This window comes from Pelobates fuscus, chromosome 6 (genome assembly GCF_036172605.1).
Source record: "Pelobates fuscus isolate aPelFus1 chromosome 6, aPelFus1.pri, whole genome shotgun sequence".
NCBI lineage: Eukaryota > Metazoa > Chordata > Amphibia > Anura > Pelobatidae > Pelobates > Pelobates fuscus.
Window position 1 is genome coordinate 195,033,323 of NC_086322.1, and position 23,234 is coordinate 195,056,556.

A 23,234-nucleotide genomic window follows, 5' to 3' on the forward strand; every position below is an offset into this window, starting at 1 on the left:
TGAAAATGTGTCTAAATGTAAATACACCAAGAAGTCTGCTACTGCTTCAACACAGATCAATATTATTTGACTAAAATATTAAAATATTACATACACAACTGCCAACTCAGACAACTGTTTTTATTCAACTAGGCAAGACATCTGGGAGATGTATATTTCATGTAATAAAATTGAGGGGGGTGTCTAATTACTGAAAGTAACAGTTCATTTCGGTAAGATAAAAAGCTTATTTAGAACAGGCTACTATACCATAACTGGACTTTAATGTATACATATTTGGACTAGAAGTAACAAGTTATACCTTAAGCAAAGTTAAAGGAACACTATAGTCACCTAAATTACTTTAGCTGAATAAAGCAGTTTTAGTGTATAGATCATTCCCCTGCAATTTCACTGCTCAATTCACTGTCATTTAGGAGTTAAATCACTTTGTTTCTGTTTATGCAGCCCTAGCCACACCTCCCCTGGCTATGATTGACAGAGCCTGCATGAAAAAAAAACTGGTTTCACTTTCAAACAGATGTAATTTACCTTAAATAATTGTATCTCAATCTCTAAATTGAACTTTAATCACATACAGGAGGCGCTTACATGGTCTAGCAAGCTATTAACATAGCAGGGGATAAGAAAATCTTAATTAAACAGAACTTGCAATAAAGAAAGCCTAAATAGGGCTCTCTTTACAGGAAGTGTTTATGGAAGGCTGTGCAAGTCACATGCAGGGAGGTGTGACTAGGCTTCATAAACAAAGGGATTTAACTCCTAAATGGCAGAGGATTGAGCAGTGAGGCTGCAGGGGCATGTTCTATACACCAAAACTGCTTCATTAAGCTAAAGTTGTTCAGGTGACTATAGTGTCCCTTTAATTTTTAATTTTAGCCACAGATATTTGGCTTGTCCAATCTCTCCTTCAAAATACATCTTTCTGGTACAGACAAGTTGGTATAAAGACTATTTTTTAGCTACTGTCTGCCAGAGTTTGGAGCATTGAAAACATCATAGTAAAACACTCTTTTTGCCATTACTATTAATATTAACTTATTATACCATTAACTAATTATATAAAAAATAAACACAATGAAAGACTTGTTTTATACATCTAAGCTTTATAATGTTCAATAATGTCAACAACAATAAGATAGGAAAGTGTAAAGTACATGAGAAAACCATACTTGTAAAACTGGCTCTTTTTCTATAACATAACAATGTTACACATATGTCAAGGCCATTAAACAAATTTTCACTTGTAGTTTAAATGCCTTGATTTACAAGGTCATTTTTGACATTTTAATTCAGCAATAACAAAGTTATTATTTTTTTATAAACAAAATAAAATATATAATTTTTTTACAGTTTGATTAATGCTTTAACCCCTTAAGGACCAAAATTCTGGAATAAAAGGGAATCATGACGTGTCACACACGTCATGTGTCCTTAAGGGGTTAAATATGTATATACAACAGGAAATATTGCTAAAATGGCAAATACTAATGTATAATTTTTCTTCATGATTTAATCATTTTGAAATTCACAGCTTCTTATATAAGTTGTAAAGCTGGAGAGAGAGATACTAGTTGCTGCATTGTTCTAATCAGTCACTTCGTGTAACAATGATCTAATACGACATTATGTCTTAATTTATGATTTAGTGCCAATATTGTTTTAGAGGGTCTGGTTGTATTGACATTGTGATAGGCTTATATAATGTCCAGAGAAATAGCTTAGGGGACTTCGCTAGAGGGAAGTCAATTGCAAGTTCTCCATTATTGTTACTAAAGGAAATGGCATGAAAAAAACAACCTGGAAATCCTGATAAAAAAATTGGATCCCTTGTTCAAGTAAGAGTTTTCAAGTCATAATCTCTTGACCTAAAAAAACATGTAACTTTATGGCAGAAATTATTTACGATAATGAAAGGGATGGGAGAGAATGTGAATGAGAAAGTCTAACGATTAACTTCTATAACATTTTGTAGTGTAAAAAAAAAAATACATAGCGCCAACTATTACCTGGTTAATGGTCCTACATATTACCAAGACCAGCATGGTGGAGGAGTGGGTAAATGTATAGAGAAGGGGACCCCACTCTTGCTAACATCGCCACTGTAGTGAAAACAAACCTTTTTGAAAAGTGGATAACAATGCTGTGAGATTTCACAATAAAGGGAATATTGTTTTATGTCTAATTTTAAGAACAATGACGTTTCAAGGTATACAATACAAGATCCAGCGCACTCACTCATTCACTAAACATCAATTTCAAGTCTCACAGAATGTAATAGTTTTATTTAAAATATATATATATGTTAGAATATATTCTTATACACATTCTAATACTTTAGATATATAGCGGTATGATCAATGGTATATAGTTGTTTATAATAGATATTTTTGATTGTATGACTACTGTGAATATGGTATTAAGATCCTTACTGTAGACATGCTGTTACTTTCGTGGACTGAGGACACATACTACGAGGTTGTTTTATCATGTTTTAATTTGTTTGATCATCTGGCATTCACCCGGGCGCTCAGGAGCGTCACCTTGTTGCCGTGGAGCTTGTAATCATTTCGGGTAACCCAGGCAATGGTTGGTGACGCGAGATCGCTACTTCCGGTTTTCGGTATATCCACACATGCGCATTGTAGTTAGTGAGACGCCAGGTGTGGAATGCTTCAGGTGGTGAGTGTTTTCAATGATTTAATTATCAGTTTGTTTGGTTATATAAACGCAATGATTAACATATGTATTGTATGCTAAACTGATCCTGATGAAAGCCACAATAGATGGCTGAAACGTCGATGACTTATATCATGTTTTAAAAAATTTTGGAATAAAGAAGATATTTCATTATACAGACCGTGAGTGCAAGCCTTCCTTTTGCATATTCTACTATATATATATATATATATATATAAATACACATACACACACACACACACACACATACATACACACACACACAAAGTATTGCACTCTTGCACTCCTACTAAACTATACTATAGTACAGGGGTCCTCAAACTCCGTTCCCCCAGATGTTGCTGAACTACAACTCCCATGATTCTTTGAATTACATAGATAGCCAGAGAATCATGGGAGTTGTAGTTCAGCAACATCTGGGGGACTGAAGTTTGAGGACCCCTGCTATAGTAGATCACTCATCATTCACCTGAGCGTTGTTCAGCGTGTTCTAGTATGTCAGGCACATGTGCCACAAATTGGGTTCATTCCTCTTTTTATTTCACCAGCCGAGGCTTTCCTCGAGTTTCTAATTACCTGCCAAAGCATTCCCATAGATACCAAAACTCGAGACCTCTTCACATGATTTGGTTTCCATGTGTGATCTACTGGCTTTTCATCACACAAATGGGAAACCTGATGATGTGAATGGCCGGGTCTTGCATTCTGGTATCTATGGGAACGCTTTGACAGGTAATTTGAGACTCGAAGAAGGTCTTAGCTAGTGAAATAATTACAGAAATGACCCCCATTTATGGACCAAGATACCGGAACATGCGGAAAAGCCCTCTGCTGAATGATGAGTGATCTACTTTAGTTCTTATAAATAGCATTTGTTGGTTAGATTGTCGACTCTGATTTATTTATGGAAATCTTTTTGGAATATGAATAAAGGAAAGCCCCCTTATTGATTTCTCTGTAGTGCTTGCTTATTCTGAACATTGTGCTCTATGACTTCAATGTGTCACATATCACAAATACACAAATGCATTAGACTATTACACAAAAATAAAATCGCACTTGGTCATCTTTATAAAAAATAACTTACCCGTTTTATTTCATAACAGTTGGTTTAAATTGCATAACGCACACATTTGGAGTTTTAGTCTATTGTAACAGACTTTCACCACAACATTTTTTTAAAACTTTTTTTTTTCTCAAGGTTTCCTAAAGGTTTTTAAACATGTATTAATGATACAGCAGATGTCATGTAATTCCATCCATATTTCTGACAATCAAATGCCTGCCCTCTCTTTTACAAGCTAAGTTTCCAATTTTCTGCATCACTTCCTCTGAACATTTTACCTAAACACAATTTTATCATTAAATTAATTTCCACTAAATTAATGGCTTTAAAGTTCAGAAAGATCCTTAATAATTTCCTAAAGAAAATTATGTTAGCATAATAAAATAGGCAAGTTATGCTTAAAATTTCAAAGGAAATGTGCAGAAGGTTGGAGAAGGCTTGATTCAAACATTTACCGATCTAATATTGATTAAGGTATAAGAAAGCAAGATTTTTTATAATTATATCTACATGTTTGTCATCTAATTATTGATGATTAAATGCCATGCACATGCTTTGATGGATTATTTATGAGAAATACTTTATTTGAAAAAAAATTAAGAAAGTACTTGATTTGGAAGAAATTATAAATGTTTTATTTGGGAGAATCATAAGCAACCTACACAAAAAGTTAAGTAAAAAAAAATGTGTAATACCCTTCTATATTGCTTTTTGTAACCTCAAAAGAGATGCAAGTACATTATTCTAGTTAATATCCCCCAAAAAATAAATCAAAGTAGATGAGAATGTTTGATGTCTATTTTATTCCCATGTTAGGTATATATTTAATACTTATTTATTATGAATTATTACTACTGATAAAATATTCATGATCTGTGGAGAAATTCAACTGATTTTTTAATTGACATTCGCAGTTGAAATAGTTAGTTTATAACTCTTCATATTAACCACGTAAGAACCACAGACAGTATATTTCCATCATAACAGACCAGCTTTTAAAGGAACAATCTAAGTCAGCAATGGCAAACCTTTGGCACACCATGGACAGGCCAAAGCCTCTGATGTGGCACATGTCCAGGTTGCCGTTGGACCAAATTTTTTTTTATATTTACTTTGTCTGCTGCACCAGCCAGTATGGGCAGCATGTCAACATCACATGTGAACAGCAAACCTTCCTTGCTCAACACTGCTAAGCTGACATGAGAGCTAGAGTAGCGCCAACCAGGGATTCCCTTTCCCCCTTAGTGAAAGCCCCCAGAGTGATTATAGTTCCCACCTAGTCAACAGCGAGAAATGATGCAAGGGTACAACACGAACACTTTATTTAGTGATAGTCATCTTTTTGTACACAGGTCCCCAACAGGGGGTAACCAAAAGAACAATAGTATTGATCAACATATTGCACAACCCTGGTGTCTGGGACAGAGCAAGATAACTTTATTAACTGTAAGGTCCCCTAAAGGTCCCCATGTATGGGACTGGGCAACAATGACTGCCTATATATATATATATATATATATTTTTTTTTTTTTAAATGTTGTGGCAAGTTAGCAAGCACTAGCCAGCCATCACATAACATACCCCTTTCAACAACAAGGATTTTTAACTATTTGTCCTTGTGCTGCTAGCATTGTCATTGGGCAAATAGTATTAAAACATATCATTTTTAGTAGGATTCAGATGCAAAAGCACTGATTTTAATCCGGACACTGAATGCATCTAGACGAAATTCAATAAAATTCCGACCATATTTGTCTTGAGTAAATATGAAAATTGCCATTGTGGTTGGAATTAATTCATTTTCACTGGATTCTTTCCATTGAGACAAAATCTGGTGTTTAGTGAATAACCTTTGTACATAAACATGTATTATTTGGTATTTAGTAATGTTTCAGTCCACAATCTCATTACACTGTAATTGTAAAAAAAAAAAAATGCTGCAAAATGGTACAAATAATGGATATTCCTTGAAGGCAAATGCACATTCTGTTTTGCAGAAACAATTTATATACATTTTCTTATTAGTATTTTATACTAATGCAGAATGCCTTTTTTATTAAGATTTATATTAACAACTGAATTTTGGTGCTACTGTTATGTTTAATACATTTAGTAAAAGACTGTTTGGCAAAGAGAAAAAAAACCCTGATGATTTAACTCAGTAGGAAAAAAATGCAATTACACATCTTTTGTGTCACTTTCAATTATTCTGGCTTCATTCTCTATATCCACTAGGGTTAGTAAACAACTGGGTTTTTCGAGAAATAAAGTTTGTGTTACATTCAAACCAAATGTGAAATATTATATGACAATACTAATGAAAGAATTTTCAATACTGAACTGATATATGGTAGCCTAATGGGAGTTTATGATTAGATCTTTACTCTGCGTGCTACTGTTCTTCCATTAGTTGTCCTGTTTCATTTTGAAATTGTTGCTGTTTTGTTTTTATTAGACTAAAGTGTCATATTTCAAATTGCAGTAGAAAAGCTATCTGCACTCATATCTGATAAACACAGAAGATAAATAACTATGTTGAGTCGGTAAGTATTATGTTTTAACTAAATATGCTGGATCTATCAACAGTAAACTTAGACCAATTAAAAATTATGGGGAAGAATACATAAGTATAAAATTACAAACATGGGTGGTTCACGTCAAATAAAAACTGGGATATTTTTTCTGTTAAATAAAGAGTTCATAAGACAAAACATAACGTAAAAACATAAAAGCAAATAAACAAAAAGTAGCTCTTAGTTTTAAAACTTTTTTTAGTGTTCATTAAGAAACTGAAATAGGACAGTCGGTTTATATTCTTGTTTAGTATCAGATGGACTCTATGATGTCAGCTTGTTATTTGCCGTCTATCTGACCTGCTATTTGAAAGGTATTTGGTAGTCTTTAAACTGTCTCCCACAGATTTAAGATTGGTGTAGCTAGCATTAAATTGGTTGCTGTTCTGTGATTCTCTGATTTTACCAATACCATTATACCAAGCTATTTGACCTGTTTAAAAAACGTTATTTATAATGTAACTGCACAGGATTCAAAAAGTGATGTTCATAAAATAAGCAGGTGCACCATGCTTGTAACAATATAGACACTATTAACAAGCTTGATACAATGGTTTAGGAAAAACTCATTAATTTTACTGTAGTGATATATGTTGACTTACTCAAGAATCTTGCCTCTAGGAGTAATTAAATAATAAAAGAAAATTCACACAAGCAAGCTAAGGTAATCTGCTGATCAAGTTCAGGATAAACATGATCAATTAATTATCATTTAATGATATTTCCGCAGTAAAAAGGTATACAATAATTGACTGACCTTAAAAACTTTTTCCTCATAAAAGCCCACTTTTGGATTATTTCCCATTTTGTGTGAAATGTTAAAAAGAAGAAAAGCATGTAAACTCCGAAAGTAATTATTTTTTACACTGGATAAACATAACCTATGTTGCATAACCTATGCTTGATTTTTATGAAGCTTTATGAATACTTTTACTTGAAAAGCAATATATTTTCTTTTAATTAGTGACTGTAACAAAGAGGAGAAATGCGTACATTGAAGTGAATTCCCTATCTGAATAAGTCTTAGTGAAACAAAAGGTTTTCAAATCACAATCTCTCATTAATTTAAATCATTATTAGTCTCCTTTCATGTTCGATGCATAGAGATATTTCTAGAAAATGATTTGTATGCCCGTTACATATATTTATACGAAGATATTCAGTGTATCTTAAGTAAGCAAACATCATTTTGGACATTTTTCCTCATGACTGAACTTTTCCACTGCTACATTTAATGTTCAGCCCTGACCACTCTCATAAGAAGTGCGATTGAAAAGAAGTCATGGTAACTCAGGACTATCTTAAATCTAAAAATATATATTTTAAAATATTTAGGTGTCATTAAATTTGAATGAGAAACTATTTATTTTGTTATATTTTGTGATGGTCCAGACATGAAGTCCATGTTTATCATGACTATGATAAGGACCATTGACTGTCACCTGATCAAATTGTATATTAACTTTGTACATATTTTTTATAATCAAATAAATATTTTTCTTAAGTAAGCATTATTTTATTTACGTATAACTTACAATATTAAACAGTTAGAAACATTTACCTTGCTGAACAAAGGATCCGTAGACAAACCACATGGAGTTATAGAGTGTGGTTGAAGTCATTGATCCCATCTGCAAACGTGGAGGATTAAGCCAGTTCAGTAGATAAACCAAAAGGCCCACAAGTAGGACAGTCCCAGCGATGCAGGCCCACAGAGATAGGTCAAATGGTGCTAAACACGCAAACATGTCAACTGTTTTCTCTGCTTTTTTTAGCAGTACTCCAACTGAGTAGTCCATATAGCGAGTCGTAAAATCTACTACATTCTCACGGTCTGGTGTTATAGTTAAAGCAGAAATCCCCATGTCAGCTCTCTTGAAAAATTGATGAAAAAAAAAAGAAAATACATTAGTGGTTTGGTTCAGATCTGTAATTTATAAGTCATGCATTAGATAACAAAAATACTTAAGGAATTGTCAAGTTGGATTGAATCTGACATACTTTTATTATTAAACAATTATTTAGATTTGTGAGGTCACACTTTGTACATCCTGTCAAAGCCCGGGCACATCCCTAAGAAGCATTATTTATCTTAAATAGTCCATATGTATATATCAATATTTATTTTTCTTCTTTAAACAATTATATTTAGATATTTCTAGCTTCTTTGGTGTATAAAGAGGTACAAATCTGGGAACTATACATTTATATAATCTGGAACTTTATTATATTTATGTTCTCCTCCATCACTTTTCATTTTACATTTTGCACAAACAACATCAAGCAATGTAATGTCAATTTGTCTTTCTTATAGTCTGTTTAGTGTACTTATATTATTTACCCACTAAATAAAGAATAACATTTTTTTGTTATTTATTTATGCTCCAAATACAGAAAACAAACCAAAACAATGTCCCCATTAATGCTATTTGTTTCTTATGATCTGTACACAAAAATAATATGATGGCTTCTTTTGGCAACACACAACACATTTTTATCCATAGGAGAGCATTATTAAAACCAACTCTCACCAAAATCCTGAATGTTGAGCAATCCCATTAGAAACAAATGAAAAGCTCTTGCTGGGTGCAGAGTACAGAGTGAATTTTTTTGTACTCATAAGTCCTTACGATCACACATCATGCATTTTTTAGTCTAGGGTCATAATTTACTTGGCATGTCTGTTCTATGACTTTTCATTACATCAAATTTGTATAAAATATAGATATTGTGCATGACAAATGATTTAATTCAGACAACAGAGTGGTACAAAAATAGTTGATAAAATTGGAAACAGTTTGTCATAGAGCTACAAATGCTTACAAATATGTCAACATTGATATATTGGTATGTCTGTAATAAACTTATATACATAGATAAGTAAGATGCAAATTATACTGACTGGTGTCTATTGGTTCTAAGAATTTCACAATGAAAACTAATTAAGCAACTGCTTTTAACAACACTAAAGAAAAGCGTTATGATACTCAATACAATATAGACTTCCAGAAATGATATGCAAAATTGTAACACATGTTAAAAGGTTGGAATTTAAAAACAAATGGGTAAACTTATTACCAGTGTATTACATATTATATTCCATATTATTTCAATATATAGGAGATAGTACATTATTTACAGAGGAAAATGAAGATCTTTGTTAATTCATTTTTTTTTTATAGGGTCACAAAAAATAAAAAATAATTTAAAGAATAATAATGAAACAAATAAGCATATAATATTTACAATCAAGTTGTTTGTAGTTGCCAATTTGCTGCATGCCTAATGTATGACACAGGCATCTCCAATTCATGTCTCTTATTTTTATTATTCTATTGTGATACATTATACAATATACACTACCAGAAAACATTTGCACAATTGTAAAACCCAGAAGAGCTTTTCCATTTTGTGAAGTTTTGTTTTTTTATGGAGGATACGCTGCAAATTGATAAAGAACACAGATTCATGCTTTTGGTAAATTATCTCTTTAATTTACTCTCTACAACTCATTTGTTAAAATTGGTTTGCCACAAGAAATTATGTACACTGTAAAAAGCGTGTGCTGTCACATCAATGCTATTTAAACCATTGCTAAAAGTTCAGTAATGGTTTTTATACACTGAATTGAGTTGCAGTCAACTGACAATCAGTCTGCATACGTTTGGCTATCGAAAAACTTACAGTGCAACAGATATCCTTAACCAGTTAAGGAAGGCAACTGTACAAGTTCTGAAACAAAAAATAAAATCTAAATAAAACCTAGAATTTTAACTATATGTCTGTTCAACCATAATTTACCTCTTTCATATTAAAGGATCACTATAGGCACCCAGACCACTTCAGTTCAATGAAGTGGTCTGGGTGCCAGGTCCCCCTGGTTTTAACCCTGCAGCTGAAAACATAAAGGGTTAATCCAGCCTCTAGTGGCTGTCTCCCTGACGCTGAGGCGCTTCCGCAATCCTCAATGTGAAAATCGCAATGAGGACATGCTGGCCGTCCATAGGAAAGCATTGAGTAATGCTTTCCTATAGGTGGTTTGAATGCGTGCGCGGTTCTGAATGCACATGCGCATTCTAAGCTGACGTCGGCAGGGGGGAGAGGTCACCAGCGCCGAGGGAGCCCGGCACTGGATTAAAGTAAGTGACTGAAAGGGTTTTAACCCCTTCAGCACAGCGGAATGGGGGCCCTGAGAGAGGGGGGGACCTAATAACCCTATAGTGCCAGGAAAACAAGTTTGTTTTCCTGGCACTATAGTGATCCTTTAAGTGTACCCATACATCTTATATATCATTTTGTTCAGGTAAAACATGGCTTTCATTTCAAGTCAAATATTTATATATTAAACGTAATTTAATATGAATAAAACCTAAAAGGGGTTGAGACATTAATAAATGTTGTTATTTTTCAAGTTCTGCATGTAATTTTAACAGTGAATGTCACAATACTGTTAGCTTTTACTGCAATAATCAGGGATATGTTCTGAGAACAACTTTACCCCCCATGTACAGCTTTCATTGAGTTTTGGAAAGCTTCAGGGTCAAATATAGGGCTTTCCACTTTTAGTTTGCCAGATTGGTTTGCTTGGCCTATGTTGCTAATGAGACCATATGGCAGCCCAGAAGGGACATTTACCCCCATCATGCCATACCATTTGCAAAAGTAGAGAACCCAGGGTATCCAGAGTGTCGAGTCTTTTTTAGTAGCCACTTACTCACAAATGCTGGCTAAAGTTAGTGTTCATATTTTGTTAGGCATTTTTCACACAAATCTGCAGTTCCACTGGTTACAAGTTTTACTTTTTGAAAACTCTCATATTTGTGTTAAGCAAAGTCTCACAACAGTACCCCATATGTACAGGTTTCATATTGTTTTGGAAAGTTACAGGGTCAAATATAGCTTGTAAATTAAATTCTCCTGATTTCCTGCCTCAAATTACAATTAAGAAAATCACTTAATTATGTAAAAATAATAGATAAATATACACATAGAATATATATATATATATATATATATATATATATATATATATATATATATATATATATATATGCCATCCTGAAGAAGGCTCCAAATGTGAGCCGAAACGTTGATGTATATTTTTTTATTTTGTATATGAATTAAAAGTTAAATTTTACTTTACAAAGACCCTGGAGTGCATTCCGTTTTTTTGGATACCTATGATTTTTTGCTGGAATTGCACCGGGCATCACAGTCATTATATACCTGGAGTGCAAGCACCTTGGATTTAACTATCTATCTATCTATCTATCTATCTATCTCTCTCTCTATATATATATAGAAGGCTTGGCCTGTAATTGTGGGAGGCACTTAAGTTCCCTATATAAACCGAGTGAGCCCCTGCTTACCTGTCTTCGACGTTCTCGGAAGTGCTTCAGTGTACTTCCGGTTCACGGATCTGTGACGTCAGTTTCCCGCCCGCCGGCAGCCCAGTTCAAACGCTCTGCGGCTGAATTTGTGAGTATTACTGCTTAGCTTCACACGGACGGCAAAAAAACGTAAGTTTAGCCCTGACTCTCGCGGGCTCGGGTCTATCTCCGCTCCGTGCAAACTCTCGGTCTGTGTAACACGTTCGGTTACACATTCATCTCGTAGTCTCGTTTCACATGTTCAGCCAGGCTGGGTTATCGTACGTTATCTACAAATGTAGCCAGTTCGTTTATACTGTTACATTTTCATGTGTGATTGTCATATTATTGCAGTCGAATAAATAGGTAATTTTGTTAGCTGTGTGTTAAGTTGGTTTCTCTCTTTCGTCCGGTCTAGTATTCCTTCCTCTAAAGTTTTGGTTCTTAAAATTATTTAAACGATCCCCTTAAAGGTATATTAAAAATAATATAAAAAAAAATAAAAAAAAATAAATAAATACTATATTCATATAATTAGATGGCTGTTTATGTCCTCTTTTCTGTTATAGTCCTACTAGTTCAGACACTACTTGCAAGTGGCCCTTCGCGGTTATACGTGTTCGCAGCGTTATTAAAGAGGTAGGCCTCCAATTCACCCAGTTCGTTTGTATGTTTATTTCAGGTAAGCAGGTACTTAACATAAATAGGTCACGTTTCTTTCCCTTTAGTTCCGTTGGTTCCCTTCAGGACAAGCATTATCCTCCCGTCTTTAGGCAAATATTAGGTCAAGTAAAGTTTATTCCTTCCTCTACAGTATACCTAGTACGACACCGTCAGCAGGTACGTTTACTTGTGTGCCCCTGGGGGGGTTTAGGACTAGTTGTAATTCTCCCGCCAATTTAGGTATATTCCCATAGGCCTCTTTGCCTATAAGTTTAGTGGTCCCGCAAGGCATAAAGTCAGCCCTTCCGTTCGGAGGTTCAGGCCAATAGTCCCAACGCTTAGTTAAAGCCTTGCTTCAATTCATAGTTAGGGCCTCACCCGTCACGGCCAAACGTTTGTACATTCTTTTACGTGTCACCGAGAGGCCAACACCCCGCCACCCACCTCAGTGGCACAAAGGCCCCACGAGCCAAACCATAGGTAGTGCCTCTCATAGCCACTTGGCAAGTAGTTAGGGCCTCATCTGCCACAAACTTAAGCTAGTTAATACAATTTTGCCTGTTGGCACTAATCTAGTAAGCGGGGTCCCTCCGGTAATTTACAGTACTGTACTAATTCAACCTCTCTGCCTCACGCCCTTAGCATGTCCAACGCTTCTGTATTAGAAGACAATCTGTCGGTTACCAGCACCCCTCTCAGATCAGGCACGCAGAGAAGGCAACCTATCCCTCCGAGTCCAGCTTCCAGCTATCGGTCCTGGACTATCCCAAAAATCACTGCAGAACTCAAAAAGAGGAATATCCCTTATCCGGCTTCAGCCAGGAAAAATGAACTTTTTCGTTTGTTGAACTCTACTGAGGATGACGAAAGGCCTGGCCCTAGTTCAGAGGTTAACGTACTAAATAGCCTGGCTGAATTGCACACCATGATGGCCTCCCTAGTATCCTCAGTAGCTACTATAAATAATAGGTTGGATAATCTGGAGGCTAATAATGTTCCAACAGTCCCTGAAGTTCCCGGGCCTGTTACTCAGCCCGCGCCTAACCCTAGAGGTAACGATAACCCTCTACCGGCTAAAAAAGCTACTAATGTAATCAATCCTATTCACCTCATACCACAGTCTCTGAGACGTGACATCATAGAGGGCAAGGACGTTAACTTGGCCTCACTACTGATAGCGGCTCAAGACGTTGTAGAGAACAGGGCATACACGTTTGAGGATCTGTCAGTAGTGATGAAGGCTAGAGATCCTAGACTAAATAGGAAACTTAACATTCCCGAATTCGTCTTGGCATTTGGTCTTTACAGAGACGTAATCTGTACAGCTTTTCCCCTCCGCAGAGAGGAGCTAGACTTATATCTACACAAAGTGATAGAGCTAGCTTATAAGTATGGGGGCTTTGCCTTTTACGACTATCACAAGTCATTCTCCTCCAGATCAGCCGCATCACTATCTCAATATAATACAGTCACAGACTGGGGACAGTTAGACACAGAATTATTTCTGATGCATTTTGCAGGTCTCAAAACTCCTTCCTGCGCCATATGCTCGTCAGCAGCTCATTCGGTTAATTTCTGTCCCGAAAATGTAGCTATCCCTTCTACCAGTAGCGCCAACTCCGATTATCAGTCCACCTCTACCCAGAGGGAAGTAAGAGACAAATTAGGCAGGCCAATTGTGTTTTTGGGTAAAGCTCAAGTCTGCAATAATTTCAATGCTGGGGGTTGTAGTTATAGTGCCTGTAGGCTGCTACACGTGTGCTCGCTTTGTTTCAGGGCACATGCCAAAACGATGTGCCCAAACAGATTGTACCCAGAAAGGCTTCCACTCCAATAAACGTACCTAATTTGCAACGTTACCTGTCTAATCATCCTTCTTTACATCTGGTGGAATTTCTCACGACAGGGTTCACTCACGGGTTTCACACAGGGTTTGTGTCACTCCCCACAGGTATCTTGGAATGCCCCAACCTACAGTCAGCTCTCACAGACCCAAACACCTTACAAGAGCTCTTACAGAAAGAAGTCACTAATGGGTTCATGATAGGCCCTTTTACTACACCACCTTTCTCCTCCTGGAGAACTAACCCACTAGGTATCGCCACAGGGAAGTTTAACAATAAAAAGAGACTAATTATCGACTTTTCTGCACCTCACTCATCTCCCACACCTAGCCTGAATGCACTAATCCCATCAGAAGACTTTTCACTACAGTACGCCAGAATCGACGATGCCATTCAAGCTATCATTAACTCCGGGAAGGCGGCCTGGTTAAGTAAATCAGATATTACTAACGCCTTCAAGTTACTTCCCATTCATCAGTCACTCTGGCATCTGCATGGAGTTAAGTGGCAAGACAGCTACTATTTTGCTACCAGGCTTACCTTCGGCTCCAAAAGTAGCCCCAAGTTATTTGACCTTTTCGCCGAAACGTTAACGTGGCTACTCCTCAACTTCTGCAGATGTCCAGTTGTCATACACTACTTAGACGACTTCCTCACCATCGAACCACACCAGTGCACTCCACACAGCCTTAATCACATGCTCACTCTCTTCAAAGATTTAGGAGTCCCTGTAGCCCAGGACAAAACTGAAGGTCCCAACACGGAGATTACTTTCCTGGGGATTACGCTCAATTCTGTCTCCATGCAAGCCAGCCTGCCCCAGGAGAAAGTAGACAGAATTCTTTCTTACATTAACATCTGCATGTCACAAGGCACTTGCACCAGGAAACAGCTACAGTCACTACTCGGTTCACTAAATTTCGCTATGAGAATAATTCCACAGGGCAGGTCTTTTATTTCCAGAATCCTCTCACTTTTGCACGGTCTCCCTGACGACGACTCCACGACACCCATAGACGAATCAGCTACAGCTGATCTAAAAATGTGGCAGCTGTTCCTATCCTCTTGGAATGGCAGGTCGCTATTTGTTCCCCCCATTTCCGACGATTCCCCAGTACTCTGGACTGGCGCTTCAGGTGCCATAGGTTACGCGGCCATTTTTGGCGATGAATGGCTATACGACTCTTGGCCGATCGAGACCTCATCGCTCGAAAATTTCAGTACCACCTCGGCACTTTTCGAGATTTACCCTATCGTAGCAGCAGCACACACGTGGGGTAAAGAGTGGAGGGGGCAGTCAGTCAGATGTTTTTGTGATAACTTAGCTACGTGTAACATCATTAACAAAGGCCGCTCTCAGTCCCTCACGGTTATGAACTTGGTCAGAAGACTCACTTGGCTAGCAGCTAATCTCCAGTTCTGCATAACCTGTGTTCACGTCCCAGGTATACAAAATACTGCTGCTGATGCTCTGTCACGCTTTAATTTTCAGGAATTCTTCAGACTGCATCCAACAGCAACCCAGCAACCAAGGGTACCTCCAAAATTCACAGACCTAATAATGCGTTAAGCTCTCTCTTACAACATAGTGGGACGCTCGCTCAGGCGGGTTTATCCCTTAATACAAGGAAAGCTTATTACAGAGCATATGAACTGTTTAAAAGTTTTGTTCGTGATTACTGTATAATAAATGTTTTTTCCATTGAAACCATGGTTGCATTTACAACTTTTTGCCACTTTTCTCTTAATCTAGCTTACAACACAATCAAACTCTACTTAACGGGAATTCAACACTACATGTTAACCTGCTTTCCCAACAAATCTCCATTCCTAGCTTCCTACCCAGTTAAAAGTGTCCTCAAAGGTGTTCAGAAATTATCAGTACACATACCCACTAAGCGTCTTCCCATAGATAGTAAGCTCTTTAAGAATATCTCCGATGTACTCGACACGTCCCCTTTCGAACAAATCACAAACCTAGTTATCAAATCCGCGGCTTACTTAGCCTTTTATGGTTTCTTGAGACCCAGAGAATTTACTGTAGAGAAAGCTTCCGACTCCAGCTCATGCCTCCAAAAGAAACACTTAGTTAAAAAACAGGACCACTACATATTGTCTATTACTCATACCAAAACGAGCCAAACAGGTCCACCAGTGGAAATTAAGTTTTATCCCATATCGACCAAATGGTGTCCTGTCCGAGTATTGGATAAACTAGTAGGATCCCAATTTAATTCCAACCCTGATTGCCCACTTCTAGCTATTCTAGGGAAGCCCCTAACCATTAAAAACTTTATGCTTTACATACGCACGTTATTACTCCGGTTGGGACAAAATCCACATTCATTTTCGGGCCATTCATTTCGCATTGGAGCAGCCACAGCTGCCTCAGTTAATCATGTACCAACACACATAATTAAAAATATGGGGAGGTGGAAATCGTCTGCATACAACAGATACATCCCCAATCCGGAAAAAGAGATAAGAATGGCTTTCTGTGAAATGTCTAAATGATGTATTGCTTAATAAACGCATTTGACTTAATCGCTTCTTATTTTTGCCCTCTTTTACAGGCCTAACCTCACGTCAGTTTCAGCACACCTCAACTGACTTGCTCTTAAGGAACTACTTATTTTAACTTTGCTTTCCTTACGTCCTCGGAATGTGCCGTACAAATAGAAGGCTTGGCCTGTAATTGTGGGAGGCACTTAAGTTCCCTATATAAACCGAGTGAGCCCCTGCTTACCTGTCTTCGACGTTCTCGGAAGTGCCCCTCCCACCGCACCCTCAATTTTATCATTTTACCTAGGTGGGCCCTCTTTTACAGGCCTAACCTCACGTCAGTTTCGGCACACCTCAACTGACTTGCTCTTAAGGAACTACTTATTTTAACTTTGCTTTCCTTACGTCCTCGGAATGTGCCGTACACAAATATATATATATATATATATATATATATATATATATATATACACACACACACACACATACACACACATACACACACACCGTTTTCCCCTAAATAAGACATGCCCTGAAAATAAGCCCTAGTTGATATTGTCACTAGTTTGCTAATCTATGTTCGGTGAATTTTCCCCAAACATAGATCCGCGGGATTACATGCGCTAGATAGCTAATCTATGTTAGGGGAATACCTGCTTTCTTGCACATGCTTGCTAGGGATTATCACTTACCAGCAAATTCACAAATTCGCTTTACAACCTGGTCAGTAAGTGAGGACCACCTGTAATATATAAAAATAAGACATTCCCAGGAAATAAGTCCTAGTGCGTATATTATATATAATACTGTATAATGACATTATATATGTAATATATTAATTAAATGCTTTACTTATTTTGTAATATATTATGCATATATAATATATGTATAATGCATTATTTAAGTGCTTTAATAATTTTTTTAACATAGTTCCAGGTTTTAGGGACTGTCTGATAACCCAGGCATTCGCTTTTGCAGGCAGCTCAGCTTCTCCTATTCCTGGCATGTGATCGCGATGTCATCACAATCACATGACCCAGAAGGGCTGAGTTGGATGTTGGGGTACTGCCTGGGCTGTCAGGCAGCCCCCCCGATTAAGATCACCTCAGAAGGTGACTGCCTAGGAGGCTCCCGATCGTTAATGCGAACCATGCTGCCCTAACAGCGTTTTATATTTATTTTTTATATTTACTTTTACTACTGAATAAAGGAATTATTTTGGACAAATAGACCTGGTTTGTGTCAAATTCCTTTAAATTGTATTTACCATTTTAAAATATATTTGATAATATATTTCCTTTGCTACTTGGCTTTTTACTACTTATCAAAAGAAAGCTGAGGTAGGGATTATATCACCAGAGCTGTTACCATCGAGCAGTAAGCCTGCCCTACGCTGTTAGTCCAAGTAAATCTGAGGTGGGGATCATATCACCAACGCTATATCAATAGAGCAATGTTTCTGCTCTACACTTGTGAGTATTACTCTTATCACTTTTTATACTCTATTTTATCACAATTAAGAGCACTATTGTTGCCTTTTATCTTCCCTTTGGAGATTTGGATTTCCAGATGGTGCTGACGGATCTTCCTACATCCCATAAGCGGGGAAGGTACCGCTATATGCTCTTCACACCAGAGCTGGCCATAGCTCTTTTAAATGTGAGTTCTCTCCCTCTTGTTACTTGCTGCACTTTTGGACTCTAGAGGTACTGCACTATTGGTTGCTTTCTGCCTCTTCTCTGTTTCATATATACAAACTAACACCCTGAGACGTATCCAGTCCCATTGAAGAGAATACTTCTTATCAAATTTCCCTTACTATCTACTGCTACTCTAGCGAGACTATTTTATTCGTATTGGTGCGGCCCTACTCCATCTTTTTTGTGTTGTGTTTCCTTCACTTGGGTTGCTGCCCATTCTGCATATATTGTGTGTTGATTAGCGCTGAATTCCTGCTGTATTCTGCATGTCTAACAGTGTTTGGGCCAAGTTTTTTTTTCGTGGCAGCATGGTACGCTCTAACGGCGTTAAGGGGTTAAGAGACAGGATGGGTTAATGTGTCAATTATAAATGGAATAGAGATCCTTATTAAAATATTTTGTAACTGTCCTAAACAGATTAAGGTAAAATAAAAACAACCCCAAAAACCTACAAATCTGTAATATAAACCACTTAAAAAAAATAAAAGATGTTATTTCATTGTAAATATAATATATTTTAGTATTATAAGTTAATTAATGGATTTGTGTCTTACTATAGATAGGAATATTAAAGTGATACTAAAAACATTTAGGTGACCACAAGATAAGCAAGACTCGCACAATGCTTCAAGTGGAAAAATGGTGCAAAGTTTCATTTTTTTTCAATGAAGGAATCAAGATGGAAACCAAAGGGAACCTTCCCTTAGATTTCAATTTTTTCTTTTTGCAATGGTTTTATATACACCATTCCTCTAATAAAATTAGAATTTTGGTGAACACTAACCACTATTTATCTTAATGAACTAAATGAAACTAACTTAATTTTGGTAACTTAGAAGGTGTGGTATCTAATTAGTTGAAGGGAAAAAAACATCGGCATGTGCTGTGGTTTAGGTGGAAACTCTCTAGTGCTAGGGAGTATAGAATGACTGTTTAACAGTCATGGATGAGGTTTTCCCTGCTTTGGGAAGCATCCCCAAATAATGCAAATCATTGAAGACACTGGGCAGACCAAAGGTTGGTGTTACAGAAGTATGACATGCACCTCTAATGAGATCACGGCAGGGAAGTGGAGAGTCAGGTAAATGGTGACAGGTTCCCTTTAATGATAAATGACAATCTGGGTTAAAAAGACTATATACTACATGGTACAGCATACCCAAGCTGTTTATCTTAAGTAGCCACATAGAGATTTGATAATCCTAAACAATATTTCAAGGGTCTTGAAAGGACCAGACTATTTTGATGACATAGCTTAAAATTCCCTCTAAATTGATTAATTGGAAAATGAGCCTAATATTTTCTTCCCAGCAATTTAATAAAATATTCTAGGTAAAATGTACAGGACTGGAATAGTTCCAGAGAAGGTTGACATTTGATCATGATAAAATGCTTAAGTTCTTTAATTAGAATTGAGTTTGTGAAGATGTTTTTTTCTTTTTGAATTGCTGTACTCTGCAGTGCATGCGATTTCTGGAAAGATTCATAAGAATGTTAACACTCTCCATCCAACTACTCATTTTTATTCTGACTTAAAGATTCATCATTTTGACAAAAGTGCCATGGCAGCAGTTCTTAAGTAGATGCAATGAGCCTGTATAAATGCACTTTAAACATTCCACAGAATGGCATTGTTCAGGGTCTACAGCTTAACAGCTAAAACCAATCATCCTTCCCACATATTCTTCACACAACTGTAAAATCAGATAGGAGCCCACATACCATGCCACAAATATAAACTATAGATTACAATTTAAAATGGAATATTTTTGTTTCTGGAAATGCACATTGTAAGTCCAGTAAATTGTAATTTACTTCTTAAAAACAAACAGATATAATTTTATTGTGTTAAAAAAAAATGCTAGAAAAGCATCTACAGTGTTAAAATAAATGTTACTCTCTAATTATTTTTCTTCCAAGAGAATTTAATAATGAAATTGCTTTAACTATTCATTTTAAATATACAGTGGTATGGAAAAGTGTTAAATTTCGTATACGTAGTGGCTTAAAATAAATATGAGGTGAATGTTATTCCCCTCCTTCTATCTGGTGTTGGGACTATATATATATATAGTCCCAACACCAGATAGAAGGAGGGGAATAACATTCACCTCATATTTATTTTTGGAAAAGTGTTAAATTTCGTATACGTAGTGGCTTAAAATAAATATGAGGTGAATGTTATTCCCCTCCTTCTATCTGGTGTTGGGACTATATATATATATAGTCCCAACACCAGATAGAAGGAGGGGAATAACATTCACCTCATATTTATTTTAAGCCACTACGTATACGAAATTTAACACTTTTCCATACCAGTGTATATTTAAAATGAATAAATGAATATATATTAATATATATATAAACAAGTACAAACCTTTGCACTCCAACAGTGAAAAAATAAATAAATACCTAGTGCCCAGTCACACATTCATAAATATCTTCAAAAATTCATAAATATCTTCAAAAATACCGGCACTCCATGGTTTTTATACAGGTAGGTTCTTTATTTGATGAATTCCAGCCAAGTCAACTTTCAGTCCCTCTAGGAAACTTTCATCAGGACATCACAAGTAAAGTATTGCACTGATACAAGCAATATATAGGACAAACAAAGATCTTAACTTACCCCTTAAGCAGCATCTCAATCAGCTGTGTGTCAGGTGTGGCCCGAGCCACCAAGAACTCCCGTCACACGGACACTTGTATCAGTGCAATACTTTACTTGTGATGTCCTGATGAAAGTTCCCTAGAGCGACTGAAATGTTAACTTGCTGGAATTCGTCAAATAAAGAACCTACCTGAATGAAAACATTGAAGTGACGGTATTTTTGTAGATATTTATATGTTTAAAGGCCGTAGGCCTGTAATTGTGGGGGGAGTTAGCATTCCTATAAAACCCTACACCCCTGTTCTTACCTTTGCCGTGGCTCAGTTCACCGGTTTCCTCATTGACCTGCACTCCGGTTACGGCCTCTGTTTGAAACTCCCACCTGATTCAGCGTCCTCGGAGTCATCACTACACAGTTCGCAGGGTTTCACATTAAATTTCAGATTAGTGATGTCCCGAACTGTTTGCTGGTGAAGAGTTCCTGGCGAACATTCTGGCGAACACATGCGCTGTTCGGTCCGCCCCCTATTCGTCATCATTGAGTAAACTTTGACCCTGGCCTGTACCTCACAGTCAGCAGACACATTCCAGCCATTCAGCAGCAGACCCTCCCTCCCAGACCCTCCCACCTCCAGGACAGCATCCATTTTACATTCATTGTGAAGCTGCATTCTTAGTGAGGGTAGGGACAGTGTAGCTGCTGCTGATTTGATAGGGAAATTGATAGCTAGGCTAGTGTATTCAGTGTCCACTACAGTCCTGAAGGACTCATCTGATCTCTGCTGTAAGGACAGCACCCCAAAAAGCCCTTTTTAGGGCTAGAACATCAGTCTGCTTTTTTTTTCCTTCTGTGTAATGTAATTGCAGTTGCCTGCCTGCCAGCCAGCCTGCGTGTCAGGCTCACAGCATATACTGTGCCCACTTGCCCAGTGCCACCACTCACTCACTGGTGTCACAATAGCTTGCATTTAAACAAAAAAAACTTTTTTTAATGTAGTAAAATAGCAGTCAGTTTCCTTCACTAGTGTGCGTTTCAGGGTCTGCCAGGGCACAGTGTAACACCAGTGCAACTCATATCTGGTGTAACAGTAGTGTACATTTTTTAAAAAAAAAATACAATTTTGAATGTAATAGATTGATTAGCAGTTAGTTGTCTGTGTGTCAGGCTCGCAGCGTATAATGTGCCCACTTTCTCAGTGCCACCACTCACTCACTGGTGTCCCAATAGCTTGCATTTAACAAAAACAAAACTTTTTTGACTGTAATATAATAGCAGTCAGTTTCCTTCACAAGTGTGCGTTTCAGGGCCTGCCCAGTGCCACCACTCACTCACTGGTGTCCCAATAGCTTGCATTTATAAAAAACTAAACTTTTTTGACTGTAATATAATAGCAGTCAGTTTCCTTCACTAGTGTGCGTTTCAGGGCCTGCCCAGTGCCACCACTCACTCACTGGTGTCACAATAGCTTGCATTTAAAAAACAAACAAAAACTTTTTGGACTGTAATATAATTGCAGTCAGTTTCCTTCATGAGTGTGCGTTTCAGGGCCTGCCAGGGCACAGTGTCACACCAGTGCAACTCATATCTGGTGTAACAGTAGTGTACATTTTTGAAAAAAAATACAATGTTGACTGTAATAGATTGAAAAGCAGTTAGTTGTCTGCCAGCGTGTGTGTCAGGCTCGCAGCTTATACTGTGCCCACTTGCCCAGTGCCACCACTCATATCTGGTGTCACAATAGCTTGCATTTAACAAAAAAAACCTTTTTGGACTGTAATATATTAGCAGTCAGTTTCCTTCACTAGTGTGCATTTCAGGGCCTGCCAGGGCACAGTGTCACACCAGTGCAACTCATATCTGGTGTAACTGTAGTGTACATTTAAAAAAAAAAAAATACAATTTTGACTGTAATAGATTGAATAGCAGTTAGTTGTCTGCCAGCCTGTTTGTCAGGCTCGCAGCGTATACTGTGCCCACTTGCCCAGTATCTACAACATTAGCTGTCAAGAGAAGATTTATGATGGTACTTCACAGAGAAACGAAAGTGAAACTTACACACACAGAGCTTGCAGCTTAAGGCCATAAAACTTTAGCTGACAGTTAGAATAACCCTTTCAATGTCCTAGGTAATTAAGACCTATTCTCATGTAATTTTAAATAAAATAACATTTAAACCAGCTCATTAGTAATTTCCTGGAACCATCA

The 23,234-nt window shown here is 37.0% G+C and overlaps 1 protein-coding gene across 1 annotated transcript in view; it reads right to left on the bottom strand.

Moving 5' to 3' along the window:
- GRID2 (glutamate ionotropic receptor delta type subunit 2) overlaps positions 1-23,234 on the bottom strand; it is a 1,057,299-nt gene that overhangs the window by 167,879 nt on the left and 866,186 nt on the right. The window contains exon 11 of the mRNA XM_063458620.1: positions 7,901-8,213. Within this exon, the coding sequence (XP_063314690.1) occupies positions 7,901-8,213 (313 nt within the window). The remainder of the gene's footprint in view (positions 1-7,900; positions 8,214-23,234) is intronic.